The 22,777-nt window shown below is 45.1% G+C and overlaps 1 protein-coding gene across 1 annotated transcript in view; it reads left to right on the top strand.

Moving 5' to 3' along the window:
- Window positions 1-22,777, top strand: part of ELAVL1 (ELAV like RNA binding protein 1) — a 52,738-nt gene that overhangs the window by 20,119 nt on the left and 9,842 nt on the right. The window contains exons 2-4 of the mRNA XM_014949022.1: window positions 5,067-5,170; window positions 5,957-6,110; window positions 10,131-10,356. Coding sequence (XP_014804508.1) covers window positions 5,067-5,170; window positions 5,957-6,110; window positions 10,131-10,356 — 484 coding nt within the window. The remainder of the gene's footprint in view (window positions 1-5,066; window positions 5,171-5,956; window positions 6,111-10,130; window positions 10,357-22,777) is intronic.

Below are 22,777 nucleotides of genomic sequence, written 5' to 3' on the forward strand. Positions count from 1 at the left end.
TCCCTGGGCAACCTGTTCCAGTGTCTCACCACCCTCACAGGAAAGAATTTCTTCCGAATATCTAATCTACATCTCCCTCTTCCAATTTAAAACCATTCCCTCTTGTCCTGTCACTGCACTCCCTGACAAAGAGTCCCTCCCCAGCTCTCCTGGAGCTCCCTTCAGATCTTGGGAGGCTGCTCTAAGGTCTCTCCGGAGCCTTCTCTTCTCCAGGCTGAACAACCCCAGCTCCCTCAGCCTGTCTTCATAGGAGAGGTGCTCCAGCCCTCTGAGCATCTTCGTGGCCCTCCACTGGACCCGTTCCACCAGGTCCATGTCCTTTCTGTGCTGAGGACTCCAAAGCTGGACACAGAGCTCCAGGTGGGGTCTCACGAGTGCAGAGCAGAGGGGCAGAATCACCTCCCGAGACCTGCTGGCCACACTTCTCCTGATGCAGCCCAGGATGGGGTTGGCTTTCTGAGCTGCCGGCGCACATTGTTGGCTCGTGTCGAGCTTCTCATCCACCAACACCCCCAAATCCTTCTCCTTAGGGCTGCTCTCCAGCTGTTGATGTCTGCTATTTCAACATAGTATTTCTTGATGCATTCATACATAGCTAAGATACCTGGTTATCACTTGCAGCACATTTTGTAAAGCCAAACAAAAACCCAAACCCAACTCTCTTTCCAAGATGCCACTTCCTCCCCTGGGTGACATTTGGGGAGATCTGTTCTGTCCTTCTACGTTCTTTACCTGAGCTTTTTAGATACTCTCTCAAAGCGCTTTTTCCCAGTCCAAAAGATAAATTATGAACTCAAATGCCTTCGTACTGAGATGCTCTGAGTTAACAGGAGCCAGGTTTGAGTTTAGGTTTTCTGGAGAAGGACAGGATGGGCAGGACCTGCGTTCGCTGCTTTCAGGGGGGCAGCGAGGCTGCAGCGAAGTGGAAAATAAATACCAGCTCTGGTCTCGTGCTGGACTCCTCAGCGAAACTGGAGTTGCTGGGCGGTGGTGGGAGGGGAATAAGAAAGGAGGCAGTAACTGAAGCCGTGTGTCTCGGGGAGCTGGGAAAGGAAGCAAGGACATGGAGAGAAACCCAAGTGATGCACAGAAAGAAAATGAGCGCCCTCTCCCATGAAAGGGCTTTTTATCATGGAAACAAAACTAGATTCTTTCTGCTGAAGGAGTGTAGTGGTTTGCTTAAAACGAGGGTTTATGGTCACTTTGTTAATTGTTCATCCAGATGAATATTCATCCAGATAAGGACCTAATTGTTTCTTTTTTTTTTTAATCTTTGTCTCTTGAGTAGATTTGCATTTATGCAAACTCCTTTGAAGTTTTTTTTAAAGGTTTTTAATTACTATCCACTAAAGTATTTTGAAAACTGCTGCAGTAACGCCGCCGTCTGCACGGTAGGTTTCTGGTAGGCTCTTAACTTGTGTCCTTGCCTGGGATATCAACACTTGACATAAATCATAATGCTGTGTAAATGCCAATCCCTTTTATATTTTCTGGCGTGGCCTCCCGAGGGCAGTTTGTGCTGTTGAGGAGGAGGGAATGCGGAGTTCAGTTGTGAAGTAGAGCATTCCTGAGGAGTGATCCTTCAGGAGAGCAGAGTAATGTGCCTCTTGCAGTGTGGGGACTGTCGTGCCTTCTGTATCTTCGTCTCTTTAGAGATGAAAACTAGTAACTGAATGGCAGGAGATGGCTGAGACTGATGGTATTAAGGATTTAAGGCAAGATAAGTTAATATATGTTGTCAGCTTTGCATGGGTTGGCTTTTTTTAGCACTGAAGGACTATAAATTCATGTTACACTGATGTAATTTAAAGGTGGTAAATATAGACTAAGAGGGAAGGTTTGTATTCTAGTTTTTGTAGAGGGAGATAAGTAATTGATACTTTTTTTATCTAGAGGCAGGTAAAAGTTAGCAGGATTGTAATTTCTAGGTTTTAGTACGAATGTCAAATGCCTACAGCGAATATGAGAAAATCTGGTAACTGTTGTGATCCTGCCACTTTTCAAACCCTTCTTTTTAAATATGTTTGTTTTTGTTAACCCCTTTGTGTCCCTGTTCTCCTTTTCCAGGGCCCTCAAACTCTTTGATAAGGAAAAGTCACTGAGCAACCTCTATACAATTAGAAGTTGAGAAGGTGCGGAGTTTTGCTCAGATGGAAAGGGTGAAGGTGGGAACAGGCTCTTGGAAGGACAAGTGTGTGTGAGCTCAAGGAGGTATTTGCACAAAACCAGGTGGATGTGAAGTATGGAGACTTGCATTTAGGAAGGAGTGTGTTGGACAGGGTTTGTAGAACGTGTCTGGGACAAACATGGAACCACTTTGGATGCGAAGCTTCCTTGTGTTTTAGGGAAAGGGACTATGTAGAGTTAGTGATTACGGGGACTGGACCCTGATCATGTGGTCACTTTTGGGTCCTGTGTGTCCACGAGAGCTGTTACTTGCACACAGGATAAAACCAAAACTAGGGAGCTTAATCTCCCTTGTCACTGCTCGTGAACAACACACAGACACAGGACCTGTCCGACGCTTTGCGGGAGCGCTGCTGGGGGAGGGACGGTGGCCTGTCTGCTGTGTGCTCTGGGAGCTCCTGGCAAGGAACCAGGTCAGAGCCTGAGCCCCCGATCTCCATCACACAGAGTGCTGCAGATATTTTAATAAATCTGTATGGTGGGGAATCCTGCTGCTCCTCCCCTGCCAGGATAATACAGTGCCCCCCCTCCCAGCACAGCGTCCGCCTGGGCAGTGACAGCCCTGACTGCCGGGACTCTGCATCAGCCTTGGAGGGATTCATCTTGTTGAACTCTTATTTCCCTCGTAAGAGCCTATTGCCATCAACTTTATTAGGACTTGGTTCTATTCAGTGGTTTGCTGGAATACTCATCTTTATGTGGCTTTTGGGACAGACTGCAAATACCTGCAAAGCAAGTGGTGTCTGAGCCTTCGGCGCAGGTGCTGCCGCGCTGGGCCGGGGAGGGCTGCAGGCTCTTCCCACCCTCTCAGGATGGAAAGGTCCGTGCCTGCTGTCTGCCTGGTGTCTGTTCCCTCTGAACTTCTCTTTGGGTTCTTTGGTCAGATTCTGGAGAAATAAGTCAGGGTCCATTTTTCTAATTGTTAAATTCTTTGTTTTCTAAATCAGGGGGAAAGAATCTCAGCAGGTAAGTGATTGTGGACTAATCAGATTTGATCTAAACAATTGACCATGTCTGACTCATAAAACAGCAAATGAATGTTATAAAGAAACCAACAAAACCTGTGCTGTGGGTATGTGTAAGGTATGTCTGCAAAATCCTGATCGTTACCTGTAGATCTTTAAAGGATAAAGGTGCAGAGGCTGGTGTCTGAGATCTTGCTTTTCTTGCATTTATTTGTTTCCTGTGCAGAGTTAAATCCTACTTGGCTGTCAAAGGGTGATTTGCCCTTATGGTCAGGTAGAAGTGTCTGGCATCAGGAGTTTGATTTGTGCCCGTGGAGATGATTTAACACTCGGTCTATGAGAGAAGATGAGATGGTTCCTGTAGGAGGGTTGGACACACAGGGGATCTGGCTTCTGTAGCAGACTGTACTGGGGACTGTTTATACAAGGAGTGTATTAGGAAACAGGCAGTGACACTGTTTGGGTTTAGATGAGTTACTGGTCTGTTCCCATTCCCAGTGGAGCAGAGGAAGGCAGGGGACGTGCCAGGGCCTTGTGCTGTGCCAGATGCTCTGCAGGCACTGCTCCTGGGCGCTGGTGCTGGGCTCACTGTGAGTGTCCTTGAGAGCTTCCCCCATCCCCTGGGGCCTTTAGACTCCTCCAGTACATGGAGTCCATCTGCAGTGTCTGTTACAGCCCTTTTCTTCAGTTTCTCTGACATCCTGGGCTACCATAATCACCTTTTTTTTTTTGGGGGGGTGGGTGTGGTATATTTGGTGTCTGTAATGTCTGGAAAGCATAAGAAAACTTCCTTGCCAGCCACTGGGTGGTTACAAACGGGCTATATTTGAGAAGAGAATCCTCTGCTATAACGATTAGCCGTGTATTCTAGTGTTCTCAAGCCTAACAACAGAGCTTAATAATAACTTAAAAAGTAATATATTGCTAAAGTAAAATAGCGCATTCTCCGATGTGCGCTTGCAATTTTCTTTAGAAAATCCCATAGGTCCGGCTCAGACAAGGAGCAGTTGTTTGAAAAAGATGTATCTTTTATTGAATGGGAGTTCCTTTATTGCATTTAGACAGTCTTAAAAGTATTTCAGTTATTATTAGGTCTATGGTGATAAGAGCCTTTAGTTGTTGGGAAATTGCAACCCAAAATAGTCTTATTGTTATGGTTTTTTATATATGTGTGTGTGTAATTATATATAGTGTTATAATTGATAGTAGCATTTGTGGAGGTTTGGAGATAGAAGCACGACAAGTAAATCTCCTTTGCCTTAAATGTTTTAAAGATCTGTATTATTATTCTCAAATTCTTTTTGTAAGAGGTAAGAGTGAACTTAGAGCAATAGTACATGAATTGTCTGCATCAAAGAGGATTTTTCACTCTTCAGCTTCGTCCTGTGTTTGGGAGAGTCACTGCTCAGCAGCTGTAGATGAATGTATGAAGAATTGAAAACTTTTTCCCTCTTGTGTCCAGGAGTGAAGGTTGGAGAAGCCCCACAGCAATGAGTAACCTGATGATTTCTTACCCAGCAGTTCATCCCCTGACACTTTCTCACTTCCTGCTCTTTATCTACAAAAGTTTGTAGATACTGAACTCTGTTAAATTCTTGCCTTTGTTCCACACCCATTACATTTCCAAGACTGTTCTCAGTTGGTATTCTAGTCTTGAATAGACTTGAATAGTCTTACTGTGGATGGCTCCTCCGCGCTGTGTGATACCTGCTGCCCTTGTCCAAAGTGGCAAATGAAAGAGCTCTGAGTTGCCTCCTCTGATGTTTGCCAGCCTTGAGAAACTTCTTTGGCTTATTTAAACACTTGCTGTGTGGATTATGTTTTTGTTGAGTTTTGTATTTCCTTTAGCTTTGAACATGGTAACTTTCTTTTGTTAAGATTAATTTAAAAAAAAAAAAATGTTCTTCCATGTAGGACACAGCTTAGGCTATGGCTTTGTGAACTACGTTACTGCAAAAGATGCTGAAAGAGCAATAAACACACTGAATGGCCTCAGACTTCAGTCAAAAACTATCAAGGTAGGTCTAGATTATTTCCTCCTTCTATGACAATGATGTTCTGATAAACTTCATTCTGGTGGTGAGGCTTGTGTGTTCCCCGACTGCAAGAACGGTAGAATCTGGGAGAAGGGTAGTGAGCTCTTAAGTTTCTCAGGTTTTATGACAGCTTTGTATTCAAAGATTCCCTTCTTTTCATTCCCACCATTTTTACAGCAGTAGGTGGGATCATTCCAAATTGTTCCCAGGCTTTTGAACTGACTTGTGTCTCGGGTATTCGGTGATCTCCATTTTAATTCATGGAAATACGCACGCGCTCCCTTTCCAAAGCAACACCTGGTACTGTGTGTGTAGGAAATCACACCTGCCTGGGTGATTTTTGTAACTTTCTGTAGTAGCAGAAATTAAGATAGAAAACTGCACTGCAGGCTTTGAAATGTCTACTGACAGCACAAGTTCTTGGTGTGATCTGTGGTTACTGACGGGTCCGATGTCTGAGTCAGAACCTCAGATGGGGAAACTTCAATGTAACAAATCTGTTTGTTGGCAGCATCGCTCTTAGTCTGCTGCTGTCTCTCCATAGCAGTGCCATGATGTTCTTTATCTGTTGGATAAGCCCAAGATGAATGGAGTTATCCAGGGACATGACTTCTCTCTTTGTTCTCCCTGTTCTGCTTTTTAAACTCCAATAAAAATACTCCTGCATTGTTTAGTGGGAAACAAATTAACGTGGCTTATGATAAAGTAAATTACACTTTCCTGTTTATACCCTGAACATACCTTTTTTTTCTTTCTTTTGTTTTAAAGGTTTCCTATGCTCGTCCAAGTTCTGAAGTTATCAAAGATGCGAATTTATATATTAGTGGACTACCCAGGTCAATGACACAAAAAGATGTAGAAGATATGTTTTCACGTTTTGGACGCATCATCAACTCACGTGTGCTTGTGGATCAAACTACAGGTGAGCTCCAAGCACTGCCTTCCTAGAACTGGACCGTGTGGCATGTTTGATGTTTTCCAGAGACTGGCAATTCCTAAACTAAATTAGACTTTCACAAACTAACTGTGACAGCTGGTGTCGACCGCTGAAATTATTTTAATAGGGTATCCCCTTTTTCCAATGATCTGTTTTTTTTTTAAACAGGCTGAGTTACGCTGCCCCTTTCTCTGGCCGAGAGTCTGAGCCTCCCATCCTATTTCATGCTGTCACTGTCGGTTTGAGCAGGCTGAGCTGCTGACACTGCTGGGGTGCAGTGTTCTCCTGGGCAGTGTTTGTAATCTGCCGTGCCAACCTTGCCTTTACTTTGCACAAATGCAACTAGTATCCAGTTGGTAAATTCCAGGCTGTAGTTAGGTTAAAAAACATAACAATGTGTTTTGACTTTTATACCAACTTGGAAGTCACTCACACTATTTCCTCATATTTTAAAACATTGGAAGTGTCTTGCAGTCCTTTGTGGTTACTGCTAACTAAAAGAATGAACTTCATACGCTTAGGACTACCCTCTTGAATTTTCTGAATGTATTTTGTTCATTAAAAAAAAGAGAAGAAAAGGGTGGAGTTGCTTAGTTAAGCACTCAGCTCAGGAGAGACCAAAGTTAAGCATTTCCTTTATAATGTTAATTCTGATTTAGTGTTACAATGTGTTCTCACAGAGTTTTAATTTCTCACCTAATTATTTCAGACTGCATAACTGAAGGGTATCCTGTAACCTTAGGTTTTCTGTGTTTTTTCCAGTAGCCCATACAGCACGTATGAGTTTGGAGAGAACTTCTCCAAATTCACATTTTCACTGATTATGCATGTGCTATATTAGAAGATAATCTAATTTTAGCAATTCCACGTTTTACATCTATATACAGTAGTGTGTATGTTTACACACCGTAGTTAAGCAGCAAATTTCATCCTCTGAGAGGCACCTGCTGTGGTTCAGAGTGGGCATGGGCAGCCTTTGGCATTGATCTGACTAAATGCTGGAGTCCAAGTGTCTCCATCAGAGCTGGCTCCTTGTGTAGGCACCTGCTTTTAAGTGTTTCCTTTTGGTCAGACTGTGCTGTAAATGCCATTGTCTGTAGAAGAAATGTGAGATGACAAGTTGAGATCAGGATGCTGACATTGTAGACACTGAAATGTCAAGTGAGGAAAACTCTGTCCTTCCTTTCCTAGAGAAAAGGATTAATTTTGCCCAACTTGTGTGGCTCTGTCTCTAGAGCTCAGTGACAGCTATAGGCAGAAGCAAGAAAAACACCTGTAGAGCACAGAAAACTTATTAATTCAACTGTCCAAACCAATCATCCTTCTCTGGCTGCCAGCGGAGTCTGGATAGCTAATATCTGACAGAGCTATAAAATGAGACTACAGAAGTCACGCAATTAAAATCTCTCCAGGAATAACATAGATTTCATCATGTGTGCTGAGCCATGATGCTGTCAGCTCAGAATCTGCTGCTTGCTTTCAAATAACCTTAACACTGTATCGTTTGAAGAATGTGTTCTGTCCCGTTATGGAGTTTAATGCGCACACATCCCAAGGTCTCTTCACTTCAGAACGTAGCCGTGCCTTGGCTTTAAAACCTGCATTTCATAGCTTGATCTAGTCCCAGTTAGGACAAATTTAATTTGTGCTTTTAGATGTGCCTCCTCAGCAGAGGTTGTTCTCTAGCTGTTGAGAATTAATTTCTTTAAATATATGCTTTCTACAGTATTTATATTTTTAAATGAGCACAGCGAGAGATGAGGTGAGAGGCGCTGAGCGGGACAGATGGGAGTGGGGAGGAAGTGAGAGGTGCTGGGCTCCGGGACAGTCCTCACTGAGCTCTGGGGGATGGTGCTGCTCTCTGCATTCCCAGCGTGGGGCCGGTGCTTCCCCCAGCCTGGAAAGGGAACCCTCAGTGCTCCTGGAGCAGATAGTGCCATCAGCTCTAACTCCAGGAGCCAAGCTGGGCCAGCCTCTCCTGCTTAGGAAGTAACCAGTAAGAAATCAAAAAATGGAATAAATTCCTCACAGAGTGACTCTTTCCAGGTCCCTCTAGAACCCCCAGCTGCACGGTTGGGGCTGGTCACCTCCTGCTGTGGTTCTGCACTGCCTGTCTTCAAAACCTGCAGTGACTCTGTGTGTTAACACGCAATAACAACATGAGCTGCTATTTATGGGAGTTCTCCCAGAGCCCCACATGAAAACACCCCTTTCCTGGAGACATTCCATGGGGAGCTGTAGGGCTTGGATTCCCCTTTGCTTCCCACATGCCCAGGGTTTAGCCCTGTTGCATTTCCTTCTGTGAAATACATGAAAAAATGTTTGGCTGTTACAAACAAATTTTGTGACTTACGACAAGCTTAAACAACCTCTGAAGGGATCTTTGGGGGTTGTCCTGTGCAGGGGTAGAGCAGAGACAACACAACACATTTGATATGGCCCTTTTTGAAAGAGTTGGTGAAGTACTGGGGTTAGTCTGGCTGTAATACCTGCTTTGGAATGAAAGTTAAACTAAATACACCCTTGTAGCTTCACTGCAATAAACGGTATTTCCAGACTATGGTGGAGTCAGATGAGAAGTGGGGTGGAGGAAGAGATCTCCTAAGGCACAACTTTGGCCTCGGACAGAAGGAGAAGAGTGCCCAGGGCTGGGGCTGCAGCGAGGGGAAATGATGCAAATCATAGAATCATCAAATTGTCAGGGTTGGAAGGGACCTTTAAGATCATCGAGTCCAACCATCAACCTAACTCTGATCAAACCCATCACTAACCCATGTCTCTAAGCACCATGTCAACCCGGCTTTTAAATCCCTCCAGGGATGGTGCCTCAACCCCTGCCCTGGGCAGCCCATTCCAAGGCTTAATGACCCTTTCAGTGGAAAAATTGTTCCTAATCTCCAATCTGAACCTCCCCTGGGGCAACTTGGGGACATTTTCCCTTGTCCCATCGCCTGTTACCTGGGAGCAGAGACCGACCCCCCCCTGGCTACACCCTCCTTTCAGGGAGTTGGAGAGAGCCAGAAGGTCTCCCCTCAGCCTCCTTTTCTCCAGGCTGAACACCCCCAGCTCCCTCAGCTGTTCCTCACAAGACTTGTGCTCCAGACCCCTCACCAGCTCCGTTGCCCTTCTCTGGACCCTCTCCAGCCCCTCAATGTCTGTTTTGTGGTGAGGGGCCCAAAAGCTGGACCCAGCCCTCAAGGTGGGGCCTCACCAGTGCCCAGTCCAGGGGGACGGTCACCCCCTGAGTCCTCCTCCCCACGCTGTTCCTGACACAGGCCAGGATGCTGGTGGCCACCTTGGCCACCTGGGCACACTGCTCAGGTATTTAACAGCAAAGGAATCCTTTCAATAGTTACCAAGAGGTCATTCTTAATCACTCTTTAATGAATTAAAAATAAGGTATGGGACAGCTAGAAATAACTGCCGTGGTGTAGATGAACTTGTGATCTCTTCATTACAGGAGGTTAAAAGGCTTTATTCAAGTTGGAGCTTCATGCCCTCTATGAACCAGAGTGTTCTGAGAGTGGAAAACTGAAAACCTTTGGAAAACTCCGTGTCAGTTTTGTGTTTGCAGATGCTTTTTAGTAACGAAGTAATCAACACTAAAGGGGGTTTGATTTGTTTTTAACTGACAGGAATTAATTAATTGGGTTTTTTGGTGGAATTTATTTAAAATGTTGGGAGGTTTTTTGGTTATTGGAATTGTCAGTTGGTGGTGGATTTCTTGGGATTCTCCCACACTGAATTGCTTTTTTTTGTTTTATTAAGTGTCTTAGTCACTGTGGTTGTTATAGCCGAAATGAATGTCTTAACTTGTCTTTTGTTTCTTAATTTTGTGCTTTATCCTCTAGCTGCTGAAGAAACGTTAGTAAATGTAGAGAATTTGAAAGCTGTGACCGTAGAAATATTTAACTTTTTTGGTTTTTGCTTTCAAAGTTATTTTGAGTTTATCCTGAACTTCAAATTTTTTTTTAATTTTTTTTTTTTTTTTGGTTTGGTTAAAAGGTTTGTCCAGAGGGGTCGCATTTATCCGGTTTGACAAAAGGTCAGAAGCAGAAGAGGCAATTACAAATTTCAATGGTCACAAACCCCCAGGTTCCTCCGAGCCTATTACAGTGAAGTTTGCAGCCAATCCTAACCAGAACAAAAATGTGGCACTGTTGTCGCAGCTGTGTCATTCACCAGCTAGACGGTTTGGAGGGCCAGTGCATCACCAGGCGCAGAGATTCAGGTAGGTTAGGAGGAATAATGCGTTTAAGGCTGTAACTGCTGTCCCCGGGTCCCTCTGGGAAACTGTCCTCTTGCCGCTCCGCAGCAACACGTTCGTTGCAGCATGTGTGAATGAATACAGAGTGCACGATGTCTCCTGCAGTGTTATGTAAATAAAGTGTTGAATTAAAATATGATTAAAGTAAAATCTTACTTGTAAAATTTATATTGAAGTTAATTATGTAAAGGTACCTACACTACGGTGTCTGTTTCTACGAGTGGGTGTACAGTGAGATGACAGACAGGAGCGGGTTCCGGGTGGGTGTTGGTAGGTGCCTGTCTCAACAGATCCCCAGTCTGGAGTCCGTATCTCTGAATGCAGATATAATTTGGTAACTTAAATAAAGCTCTGAACCATTGGTTCCAGCAGGGAGGTGTTACAGAAAAAATAGGAAAACCCTATTACCGATAATGAGATTCTGTGGGATTTCTTTCTTTGAGTCCTCATAAGTTTAGTAAGATTATTGAGTAATTGCAGTATATTGTCTGCTTCTGGAGCTGTGGAAGATATTATGTATTTTGCCTTTGAGAATAGCCTTAGCTGCTTTGAGTAAGAATTGCTTGAATTTGTTTTGCCTTAGCTGCTTAAAGGAGGGTGTTGGTAGTTGGACTGTACTCTGGAACATGCATCATATTTACTGTCTTGCAATTAAGTAATTGGCTTTATTATTAGATGTGTTCATGAGAGTTTCTGAGAGTAGTGTTTCCCTGCTGATAATTTACTTTTTTTGTTGTCTTTATTTCCCTCTGATGTATCCAATTAGCTCAGCAAAATTGAACTAAAACCTCCAGCAGCTTTTTGCAGTGCTACCATTGCCGTGTTGCTGGGACCGTTCCATAGAGCCTCAGTTGAGCATTTTAAGAGCAGGGGGGTGTAATGTGTCTCCCATGAGACTTTATAGTCCCCTTTTGTTCTACACTAAGGGCAATCAAACAGGTTGCCCAAAGACTGTGGAGTCACCATCTTTGAACAATCTCAATACCTGGCTGCAACGGGCCTGAGCAACCTGCTCCGGGTGTCCCTGCTCTGAGCAGGGGGGTGACTGGGGGGTCCCACAGGTCCCTGCCAGCCTCAGCCGTTCTCCCATTCCCTTCAGCTGTAGCCCAGGCAAGTTTAGTGCAGGCAGCTCCAGCTCCTTCAACAAGATTTCATTTCCCCGAAGCACTCATCTCCACACCTTCTAAGCCACAGTAAAAATAAGTAAAGTATTTATGTTAATAGTTGCAGGTGAAATTAAATTTTAATGACCCCTTAAAATCATAGTCATAGAATTATTTAGGTTGGAAAATACCTTTAAGATTGTCAAGTCCAACCGTTAACCCAACGCTGCCAAGTCCAGCAGTAACCCATGTCCCTGAGCACCACAGCTGCCTGGTTGTTCTCCAGGGATGGTGACTCCACCACTGCTCTGGGCAGCCTCTTCCAATGTTCGTTTTTTTTTTAAACAGGCTGAGTTACGCTGCCCCTTTCTCTGGCCGAGAGTCTGAGCCTCCCATCCTATTTCATGCTGTCACTGTCGGTTTGAGCAGGCTGAGCTGCTGACACTGCTGGGGTGCAGTGTTCTCCTGGGCAGTGTTTGTAATCTGCCGTGCCAACCTTGCCTTTACTTTGCACAAATGCAACTAGTATCCAGTTGGTAAATTCCAGGCTGTAGTTAGGTTAAAAAACATAACAATGTGTTTTGACTTTTATACCAACTTGGAAGTCACTCACACTATTTCCTCATATTTTAAAACATTGGAGGTGTCTTGCAGTCCTTTGTGGTTACTGCTAACTAAAAGAATGAACTTCATACGCTTAGGACTACCCTCTTGAATTTTCTGAATGTATTTTGTTCATTAAAAAAAAAAGAAGAAAAGGGTGGAGTTGCTTAGTTAAGCACTCAGCTCAGGAGAGACCAAAGTTAAGCATTTCCTTTATAATGTTAATTCTGATTTAGTGTTACAATGTGTTCTCACAGAGTTTTAATTTCTCACCTAATTATTTCAGACTGCATAACTGAAGGGTATCCTGTAACCTTAAATTTTCTGTGTTTTTTCCAGTAGCCCATACGGCACATATGAGTTTGGAGAGAACTTCTCCAAATTCACATTTTCACTGATTATGCATGTGCTATATTAGAAGATAATCTAATTTTAGCAATTCCACGTTTTACATCTATATACAGTAGTGTGTATGTTTACACACCGTAGTTAAGCAGCAAATTTCATCCTCTGAGAGGCACCTGCTGTGGTTCAGAGTGGGCATGGGCAGCCTTTGGCATTGATCTGACTAAATGCTGGAGTCCAAGTGTCTCCATCAGAGCTGGCTCCTTGTGTAGGCACCTGCTTTTAAGTGTTTCCTTTTGGTCAGACTGTGCTGTAAATGCCATTGTCTGTAGAAGAAATGTGAGATGACAAGTTGAGATCAGGATGCTGACATTGTAGACACTGAAATGTCAAGTGAGGAAAACTCTGTCCTTCCTTTCCTAGAGAAAAGGATTAATTTTGCCCAACTTGTGTGGCTCTGTCTCTAGAGCTCAGTGACAGCTATAGGCAGAAGCAAGAAAAACACCTGTAGAGCACAGAAAACTTATTAATTCAACTGTCCAAACCAATCATCCTTCTCTGGCTGCCAGCGGAGTCTGGATAGCTAATATCTGACAGAGCTATAAAATGAGACTACAGAAGTCACGCAATTAAAATCTCTCCAGGAATAACATAGATTTCATCATGTGTGCTGAGCCATGATGCTGTCAGCTCAGAATCTGCTGCTTGCTTTCAAATAACCTTAACACTGTATCGTTTGAAGAATGTGTTCTGTCCCATTATGGAGTTTAATGCGCACACATCCCAAGGTCTCTTCACTTCAGAACGTAGCCGTGCCTTGGCTTTAAAACCTGCATTTCATAGCTTGATCTAGTCCCAGTTAGGACAAATTTAATTTGTGCTTTTAGATGTGCCTCCTCAGCAGAGGTTGTTCTCTAGCTGTTGAGAATTAATTTCTTTAAATATATGCTTTCTACAGTATTTATATTTTTAAATGAGCACAGCGAGAGATGAGGTGAGAGGCGCTGAGCGGGACAGATGGGAGTGGGGAGGAAGTGAGAGGTGCTGGGCTCCGGGACAGTCCTCACTGAGCTCTGGGGGATGGTGCTGCTCTCTGCATTCCCAGCGTGGGGCCGGTGCTTCCCCCAGCCTGGAAAGGGAACCCTCAGTGCTCCTGGAGCAGATAGTGCCATCAGCTCTAACTCCAGGAGCCAAGCTGGGCCAGCCTCTCCTGCTTAGGAAGTAACCAGTAAGAAATCAAAAAATGGAATAAATTCCTCACAGAGTGACTCTTTCCAGGTCCCTCTAGAACCCCCAGCTGCACGGTTGGGGCTGGTCACCTCCTGCTGTGGTTCTGCACTGCCTGTCTTCAAAACCTGCAGTGACTCTGTGTGTTAACACGCAATAACAACATGAGCTGCTATTTATGGGAGTTCTCCCAGAGCCCCACATGAAAACACCCCTTTCCTGGAGACATTCCATGGGGAGCTGTAGGGCTTGGATTCCCCTTTGCTTCCCACATGCCCAGGGTTTAGCCCTGTTGCATTTCCTTCTGTGAAATACATGAAAAAATGTTTGGCTGTTACAAACAAATTTTGTGACTTACGACAAGCTTAAACAACCTCTGAAGGGATCTTTGGGGGTTGTCCTGTGCAGGGGTAGAGCAGAGACAACACAACACATTTGATATGTCCCTTTTTGAAAGAGTTGGTGAAGTACTGGGGTTAGTCTGGCTGTAATACCTGCTTTGGAATGAAAGTTAAACTAAATACACCCTTGTAGCTTCACTGCAATAAACGGTATTTCCAGACTATGGTGGAGTCAGATGAGAAGTGGGGTGGAGGAAGAGATCTCCTAAGGCACAACTTTGGCCTCGGACAGAAGGAGAAGAGTGCCCAGGGCTGGGGCTGCAGCGAGGGGAAATGATGCAAATCATAGAATCATCAAATTGTCAGGGTTGGAAGGGACCTTTAAGATCATCGAGTCCAACCATCAACCTAACTCTGATCAAACCCATCACTAACCCATGTCTCTAAGCACCATGTCAACCCGGCTTTTAAATCCCTCCAGGGATGGTGCCTCAACCCCTGCCCTGGGCAGCCCATTCCAAGGCTTAATGACCCTTTCAGTGGAAAAATTGTTCCTAATCTCCAATCTGAACCTCCCCTGGGGCAACTTGGGGACATTTTCCCTTGTCCCATCGCCTGTTACCTGGGAGCAGAGACCGACCCCCCCCTGGCTACACCCTCCTTTCAGGGAGTTGGAGAGAGCCAGAAGGTCTCCCCTCAGCCTCCTTTTCTCCAGGCTGAACACCCCCAGCTCCCTCAGCTGTTCCTCACAAGACTTGTGCTCCAGACCCCTCACCAGCTCCGTTGCCCTTCTCTGGACCCTCTCCAGCCCCTCAATGTCTGTTTTGTGGTGAGGGGCCCAAAAGCTGGACCCAGCCCTCAAGGTGGGGCCTCACCAGTGCCCAGTCCAGGGGGACGGTCACCCCCTGAGTCCTCCTCCCCACGCTGTTCCTGACACAGGCCAGGATGCTGGTGGCCACCTTGGCCACCTGGGCACACTGCTCAGGTATTTAACAGCAAAGGAATCCTTTCAATAGTTACCAAGAGGTCATTCTTAATCACTCTTTAATGAATTAAAAATAAGGTATGGGACAGCTAGAAATAACTGCCGTGGTGTAGATGAACTTGTGATCTCTTCATTACAGGAGGTTAAAAGGCTTTATTCAAGTTGGAGCTTCATGCCCTCTATGAACCAGAGTGTTCTGAGAGTGGAAAACTGAAAACCTTTGGAAAACTCCGTGTCAGTTTTGTGTTTGCAGATGCTTTTTAGTAACGAAGTAATCAACACTAAAGGGGGTTTGATTTGTTTTTAACTGACAGGAATTAATTAATTGGGTTTTTTGGTGGAATTTATTTAAAATGTTGGGAGGTTTTTTGGTTATTGGAATTGTCAGTTGGTGGTGGATTTCTTGGGATTCTCCCACACTGAATTGCTTTTTTTTGTTTTATTAAGTGTCTTAGTCACTGTGGTTGTTATAGCCGAAATGAATGTCTTAACTTGTCTTTTGTTTCTTAATTTTGTGCTTTATCCTCTAGCTGCTGAAGAAACGTTAGTAAATGTAGAGAATTTGAAAGCTGTGACCGTAGAAATATTTAACTTTTTTGGTTTTTGCTTTCAAAGTTATTTTGAGTTTATCCTGAACTTCAAATTTTTTTTTAATTTTTTTTTTTTTATTGGTTTGGTTAAAAGGTTTGTCCAGAGGGGTCGCATTTATCCGGTTTGACAAAAGGTCAGAAGCAGAAGAGGCAATTACAAATTTCAATGGTCACAAACCCCCAGGTTCCTCCGAGCCTATTACAGTGAAGTTTGCAGCCAATCCTAACCAGAACAAAAATGTGGCACTGTTGTCGCAGCTGTGTCATTCACCAGCTAGACGGTTTGGAGGGCCAGTGCATCACCAGGCGCAGAGATTCAGGTAGGTTAGGAGGAATAATGCGTTTAAGGCTGTAACTGCTGTCCCCGGGTCCCTCTGGGAAACTGTCCTCTTGCCGCTCCGCAGCAACACGTTCGTTGCAGCATGTGTGAATGAATACAGAGTGCACGATGTCTCCTGCAGTGTTATGTAAATAAAGTGTTGAATTAAAATATGATTAAAGTAAAATCTTACTTGTAAAATTTATATTGAAGTTAATTATGTAAAGGTACCTACACTACGGTGTCTGTTTCTACGAGTGGGTGTACAGTGAGATGACAGACAGGAGCGGGTTCCGGGTGGGTGTTGGTAGGTGCCTGTCTCAACAGATCCCCAGTCTGGAGTCCGTATCTCTGAATGCAGATATAATTTGGTAACTTAAATAAAGCTCTGAACCATTGGTTCCAGCAGGGAGGTGTTACAGAAAAAATAGGAAAACCCTATTACCGATAATGAGATTCTGTGGGATTTCTTTCTTTGAGTCCTCATAAGTTTAGTAAGATTATTGAGTAATTGCAGTATATTGTCTGCTTCTGGAGCTGTGGAAGATATTATGTATTTTGCCTTTGAGAATAGCCTTAGCTGCTTTGAGTAAGAATTGCTTGAATTTGTTTTGCCTTAGCTGCTTAAAGGAGGGTGTTGGTAGTTGGACTGTACTCTGGAACATGCATCATATTTACTGTCTTGCAATTAAGTAATTGGCTTTATTATTAGATGTGTTCATGAGAGTTTCTGAGAGTAGTGTTTCCCTGCTGATAATTTACTTTTTTTGTTGTCTTTATTTCCCTCTGATGTATCCAATTAGCTCAGCAAAATTGAACTAAAACCTCCAGCAGCTTTTTGCAGTGCTACCATTGCCGTGTTGCTGGGACCGTTCCATAGAGCCTCAGTTGAGCATTTTAAGAGCAGGGGGGTGTAATGTGTCTCCCATGAGACTTTATAGTCCCCTTTTGTTCTACACTAAGGGCAATCAAACAGGTTGCCCAAAGACTGTGGAGTCACCATCTTTGAACAATCTCAATACCTGGCTGCAACGGGCCTGAGCAACCTGCTCCGGGTGTCCCTGCTCTGAGCAGGGGGGTGACTGGGGGGTCCCACAGGTCCCTGCCAGCCTCAGCCGTTCTCCCATTCCCTTCAGCTGTAGCCCAGGCAAGTTTAGTGCAGGCAGCTCCAGCTCCTTCAGCAAGATTTCATTTCCCCGAAGCACTCATCTCCACACCTTCTAAGCCACAGTAAAAATAAGTAAAGTATTTATGTTAATAGTTGCAGGTGAAATTAAATTTTAATGACCCCTTAAAATCATAGTCATAGAATTATTTAGGTTGGAAAATACCTTTAAGATTGTCAAGTCCAACCGTTAACCCAACGCTGCCAAGTCCAGCAGTAACCCATGTCCCTGAGCACCACAGCTGCCTGGTTGTTCTCCAGGGATGGTGACTCCACCACTGCTCTGGGCAGCCTCTTCCAATGTTCTTCTTTGGTGAAGAAATTTTTCCTCTTCTCCATCCTAAACCTCCCCTGGTGCAACTTGAGGCCATTCCTTCTTGTCCCATCACCTGTTACTTGGAAGAAGAGGCTGAACAACAGGTCCAGTGGAGCACCTTCCCTAGTTGGCTCATTCACCAACTGTGTCTGGAAGGTCTGTTCCACACACTCCAGGAACCTCTGAGACTATTGTATTTCCAGGAGGCATCTGGTCAGTGGAAGTCTCCCAAGAGAGCAAGGGCTAGCGATTGTGAGATTTCTCCCAGTTGCTTATAGATTATTTCATCTGTCACTTCATGCTGGTTGGGTGGTCTGGAACAGACTCCCACTGTGATATCAGCTTTGTTGGCCTTCCCCCTGGTTCTTACCCTGGTTTGGTTAAAAGGTTTGTCCAGAGGGGTCGCATTTATCCGGTTTGACAAAAGGTCAGAAGCAGAAGAGGCAATTACAAATTTCAATGGTCACAAACCCCCAGGTTCCTCCGAGCCCATTACAGTGAAGTTTGCAGCCAATCCTAACCAGAACAAAAATGTGGCACTGTTGTCGCAGCTGTGTCATTCACCAGCTAGACGGTTTGGAGGGCCAGTGCATCACCAGGCGCAGAGATTCAGGTAGGTTAGGAGGAATAATGCGTTTAAGGCTGTAACTGCTGTCCCCGGGTCCCTCTGGGAAACTGTCCTCTTGCCGCTCCGCAGCAACACGTTCGTTGCAGCATGTGTGAATGAATACAGAGTGCACGATGTCTCCTGCAGTGTTATGTAAATAAAGTGTTGAATTAAAATATGATTAAAGTAAAATCTTACTTGTAAAATTTATATTGAAGTTAATTATGTAAAGGTACCTACACTACGGTGTCTGTTTCTACGAGTGGGTGTACAGTGAGATGACAGACAGGAGCGGGTTCCGGGTGGGTGTTGGTAGGTGCCTGTCTCAACAGATCCCCAGTCTGGAGTCCGTATCTCTGAATGCAGATATAATTTGGTAACTTAAATAAAGCTCTGAACCATTGGTTCCAGCAGGGAGGTGTTACAGAAAAAATAGGAAAACCCTATTACCGATAATGAGATTCTGTGGGATTTCTTTCTTTGAGTCCTCATAAGTTTAGTAAGATTATTGAGTAATTGCAGTATATTGTCTGCTTCTGGAGCTGTGGAAGATATTATGTATTTTGCCTTTGAGAATAGCCTTAGCTGCTTTGAGTAAGAATTGCTTGAATTTGTTTTGCCTTAGCTGCTTAAAGGAGGGTGTTGGTAGTTGGACTGTACTCTGGAACATGCATCATATTTACTGTCTTGCAATTAAGTAATTGGCTTTATTATTAGATGTGTTCATGAGAGTTTCTGAGAGTAGTGTTTCCCTGCTGATAATTTACTTTTTTTGTTGTCTTTATTTCCCTCTGATGTATCCAATTAGCTCAGCAAAATTGAACTAAAACCTCCAGCAGCTTTTTGCAGTGCTACCATTGCCGTGTTGCTGGGACCGTTCCATAGAGCCTCAGTTGAGCATTTTAAGAGCAGGGGGGTGTAATGTGTCTCCCATGAGACTTTATAGTCCCCTTTTGTTCTACACTAAGGGCAATCAAACAGGTTGCCCAAAGACTGTGGAGTCACCATCTTTGAACAATCTCAATACCTGGCTGCAACGGGCCTGAGCAACCTGCTCCGGGTGTCCCTGCTCTGAGCAGGGGGGTGACTGGGGGGTCCCACAGGTCCCTGCCAGCCTCAGCCGTTCTCCCATTCCCTTCAGCTGTAGCCCAGGCAAGTTTAGTGCAGGCAGCTCCAGCTCCTTCAGCAAGATTTCATTTCCCCGAAGCACTCATCTCCACACCTTCTAAGCCACAGTAAAAATAAGTAAAGTATTTATGTTAATAGTTGCAGGTGAAATTAAATTTTAATGACCCCTTAAAATCATAGTCATAGAATTATTTAGGTTGGAAAATACCTTTAAGATTGTCAAGTCCAACCGTTAACCCAACGCTGCCAAGTCCAGCAGTAACCCATGTCCCTGAGCACCACAGCTGCCTGGTTGTTCTCCAGGGATGGTGACTCCACCACTGCTCTGGGCAGCCTCTTCCAATGTTCTTCTTTGGTGAAGAAATTTTTCCTCTTCTCCATCCTAAACCTCCCCTGGTGCAACTTGAGGCCATTCCTTCTTGTCCCATCACCTGTTACTTGGAAGAAGAGGCTGAACAACAGGTCCAGTGGAGCACCTTCCCTAGTTGGCTCATTCACCAACTGTGTCTGGAAGGTCTGTTCCACACACTCCAGGAACCTCTGAGACTATTGTATTTCCAGGAGGCATCTGGTCAGTGGAAGTCTCCCAAGAGAGCAAGGGCTAGCGATTGTGAGATTTCTCCCAGTTGCTTATAGATTATTTCATCTGTCACTTCATGCTGGTTGGGTGGTCTGGAACAGACTCCCACTGTGATATCAGCTTTGTTGGCCTTCCCCCTGGTTCTTACCCATAAACATTTAAACCTATCATCACCATCACTAAGTTCCTGACAATTTGTAACACTCCCTAACACGTAGGGCCACCCCACTGCCTCTTCTTCATTGACTCTCCCTTCTGAAGAGTTTATAGCCATCCCTCTCAGCACTTCATGGTGGGTCATCCCACCATGTTTCTGTGATTGCTACTACATCATAGTTTTCCTGCTGTGTGGTGGCTTCCAGCTCCTGTCTGTAGCCCATGCTGTGTGCGTTGGTGTAGATGCACTTCAGTTGTGCTATTGATCCCACCACCTTTTTGGGAGGAAGAAGCCCCAATTCCTACATGACTGTTCTCAGGTGCTTCTGTGGTTTCTTACACATCCATAACCACCCCCCCTGCATATTTGCTGCCATGTGGATCTCCCTCCCCTTCCTCTACTGAGATGGCAGACAGAAGGACCTTGGTAGCACACCATCCCTCAAACATTGGCCTGCTGCCCCCAGGCTTATCTCTAGCCAGCACCAGCCTGACTCTATCTCCTTCCCCCTTCAAATCTAGCTGAAGGCTCTCTCAATGAACTCTGCCAGCTCCTGCTCAAGGATCCTTTTCTCCCTTTGTGACAGGTGTACCCTGTCTGTCTCCACAAGGCTGGGGTCATATAAATTGACCCATGATCAAAACCCCCAGATTCTACTGGTAACACCGGACTCGGAGCCAGGTACTGATCTGCTGGCTGCTCTTGTTTCTTCCCTCATCATTCCCTGCAACTGGAAGGACAGAGGAGAACACGACTTGTGCTCCTGGTCCCTTAACCACTCATCCCAAGGCCCTGAAGTCTCTCTTGATTGCGCTCGGACTCTTCTAACAACTTCATCCCTGCCTACCTGAAAAATTGGTAATGGGTAATAATCTGAGGGCCATACCAGGGCAGGAAGCTTTCTCTTCATATCTTTAACCCAGGCCCCAGGGAGGCAGCAGACTTCCCCAAGAGGTGGGTCCAGTCTGTGTCCTGGGCCTTCTGCTCCCCTCAGGAGAGAGTCTCCTCTGACAATGGCCCGTCTTTTCTTCTCTATGGAAGCGGTTTTGATGCAGGGTGTAGGCAACTTAGTCTTGGTGACACCTCCAAGCTGGAAGAACATCGTCCTTGGTTTTATTTGATTCCACTTCAGTTCGTTCGTTGTTCTTTATTGTACCATCGAGAGCAGGATTAGTGTTCTTTATCTGCGTCCTGTGTTTGTACAGATGGAAGTTTTCACAAGTGGGGATAAGATAGGAGAAAGTGTTCTGTCTCTTTCTGTTCCATTCCTGCTGCTGGGGTAACTTTGTCCACTCAAGTTATCTGTGCCCAGCATTCATTTGTGAACACATTTTGGCCAACTTCTGCTATAGGCCTGCTGATGGAGAATCACAGAATCATGCAATGGTTAGAGTTAGAAGGGACCTTAGAGATCGAGTTCCACCCCCCCTGCCCTGGGCAGGGACACCTCACACCAGACCAAGGTGCTCCAAGCCCCCTCCAGCCTGGCCTTAAACACTTCTAGGGATGGGTCATCCACAACTTCCCTGGGCAACCTGTTCCAGTGTCTCACCACCCTCACAGGAAAGAATTTCTTCCTAATATCTAATCTACATCTCCCCTCTTCCAATTTAAAACCGTTACCCCTTGTCCTGTCACTTCTCTTCCTGACAAAGAGTCCCTCCCCAGCTCTCCTGGAGCTCCCTTCAGGTATTGAAAGGCCGCTCTAAGGTCTCCCCGGAGCCTTCTCTTCTCCAGGCTGAACAACCCCAGCTCCCTCAGCCTGTCCTCATAGGAGAGGTGCTCCATCCCTCTGATCCTCTTTGTGGCCCTCCGCTGGATCCATTCCACCTGGTCCATGTCCTTTCTGTGCTGAGGACTCCAAAGCTGGACACAGAGCTCCAGGTGGGGTCTCACGAGCACAGAGCAGAGGGGCAGAATCACCTCCCGAGGCCTGCTGGCCACACTTCTCCTGATGCAGAGAGCTCGAGAGCTGGAGGTGTTGAGGTACTAGAGATCAGCAGAGGCAGTAACAGCAGCTCTGGGTTAAGCCATACTGTTATGAATACGCTGTTGAGACAAGATTCACCAGTTGACTTGAAGACAAATGCTGTCCATCTCTCTTCGTGTCGTGTCACAGACTTGCAAGAACTTTAATGCGCATTATAAAACTTCCTCCCCTCAGTCACAAATCCCTGCACACCTGTACACACGGCAGGTGCAACATCCCACAGCCCTTCTTATTTTTCTTCCCACCTTTGGTGTTAATTGCGAGTTTTTCTAATGAGTCTTCCTTAAAGGATGCTGAACTTAATGAGTTATAATTATTCATACTGTGGTAAAGCTTAGGAACCTTAGCTTGGACTGAGTCTTGTTTGTTTTGTGTAGTGAACAAAACATGATGAAAGGATAAGCTGCTTCCAGAGAGCTCACAGTCTGTATAAATTACGGTTGTGGTTTCTGCTACATCAAGGTTGAATACTTAAACTGACATTTTGATTATACTTCATCCTATTCCATCATATCCCAGGAAATCCAGGATTAAGCCTTTAGCATCTCTAATTTGTAATTATTAATTTCCTACCGATATCACTCGGACCCTTTGTTTAATGTTCTTAATCCCTTGTGGTGGTGTTTGTGGCTCCCGTGGGGAGCGGGTGGCGGTGCCCTGTCCCACGGGGTTGGCCTCACCGGTTCTGAGCTGCGGTCCCAGGCACGCTGCTCCCATCCATCCAGACTCTGCAGCGTGGGGTTGTGTTTGGAGGGCAGATCAAACACCCAGGGCGAGGGTTTCTCTCGATTAAGGTTTGTTTACTTAAACAGAAGGCAGCTCTTTAGGTGTTGAGCTCTGCTGAAGTGAAGATGTTTATCAGGCAAGTCCCTAGAAGCCCTGGGCTTTCAGAGTTCACCGGAGCTTTGTGCTAGAAGAATGTTTTTTTC

Source organism: Calidris pugnax, unplaced genomic scaffold (genome assembly GCF_001431845.1).
Source record: "Calidris pugnax isolate Ruff unplaced genomic scaffold, ASM143184v1 scaffold170, whole genome shotgun sequence".
Classification (NCBI taxonomy): Eukaryota; Metazoa; Chordata; class Aves; order Charadriiformes; family Scolopacidae; genus Calidris; species Calidris pugnax.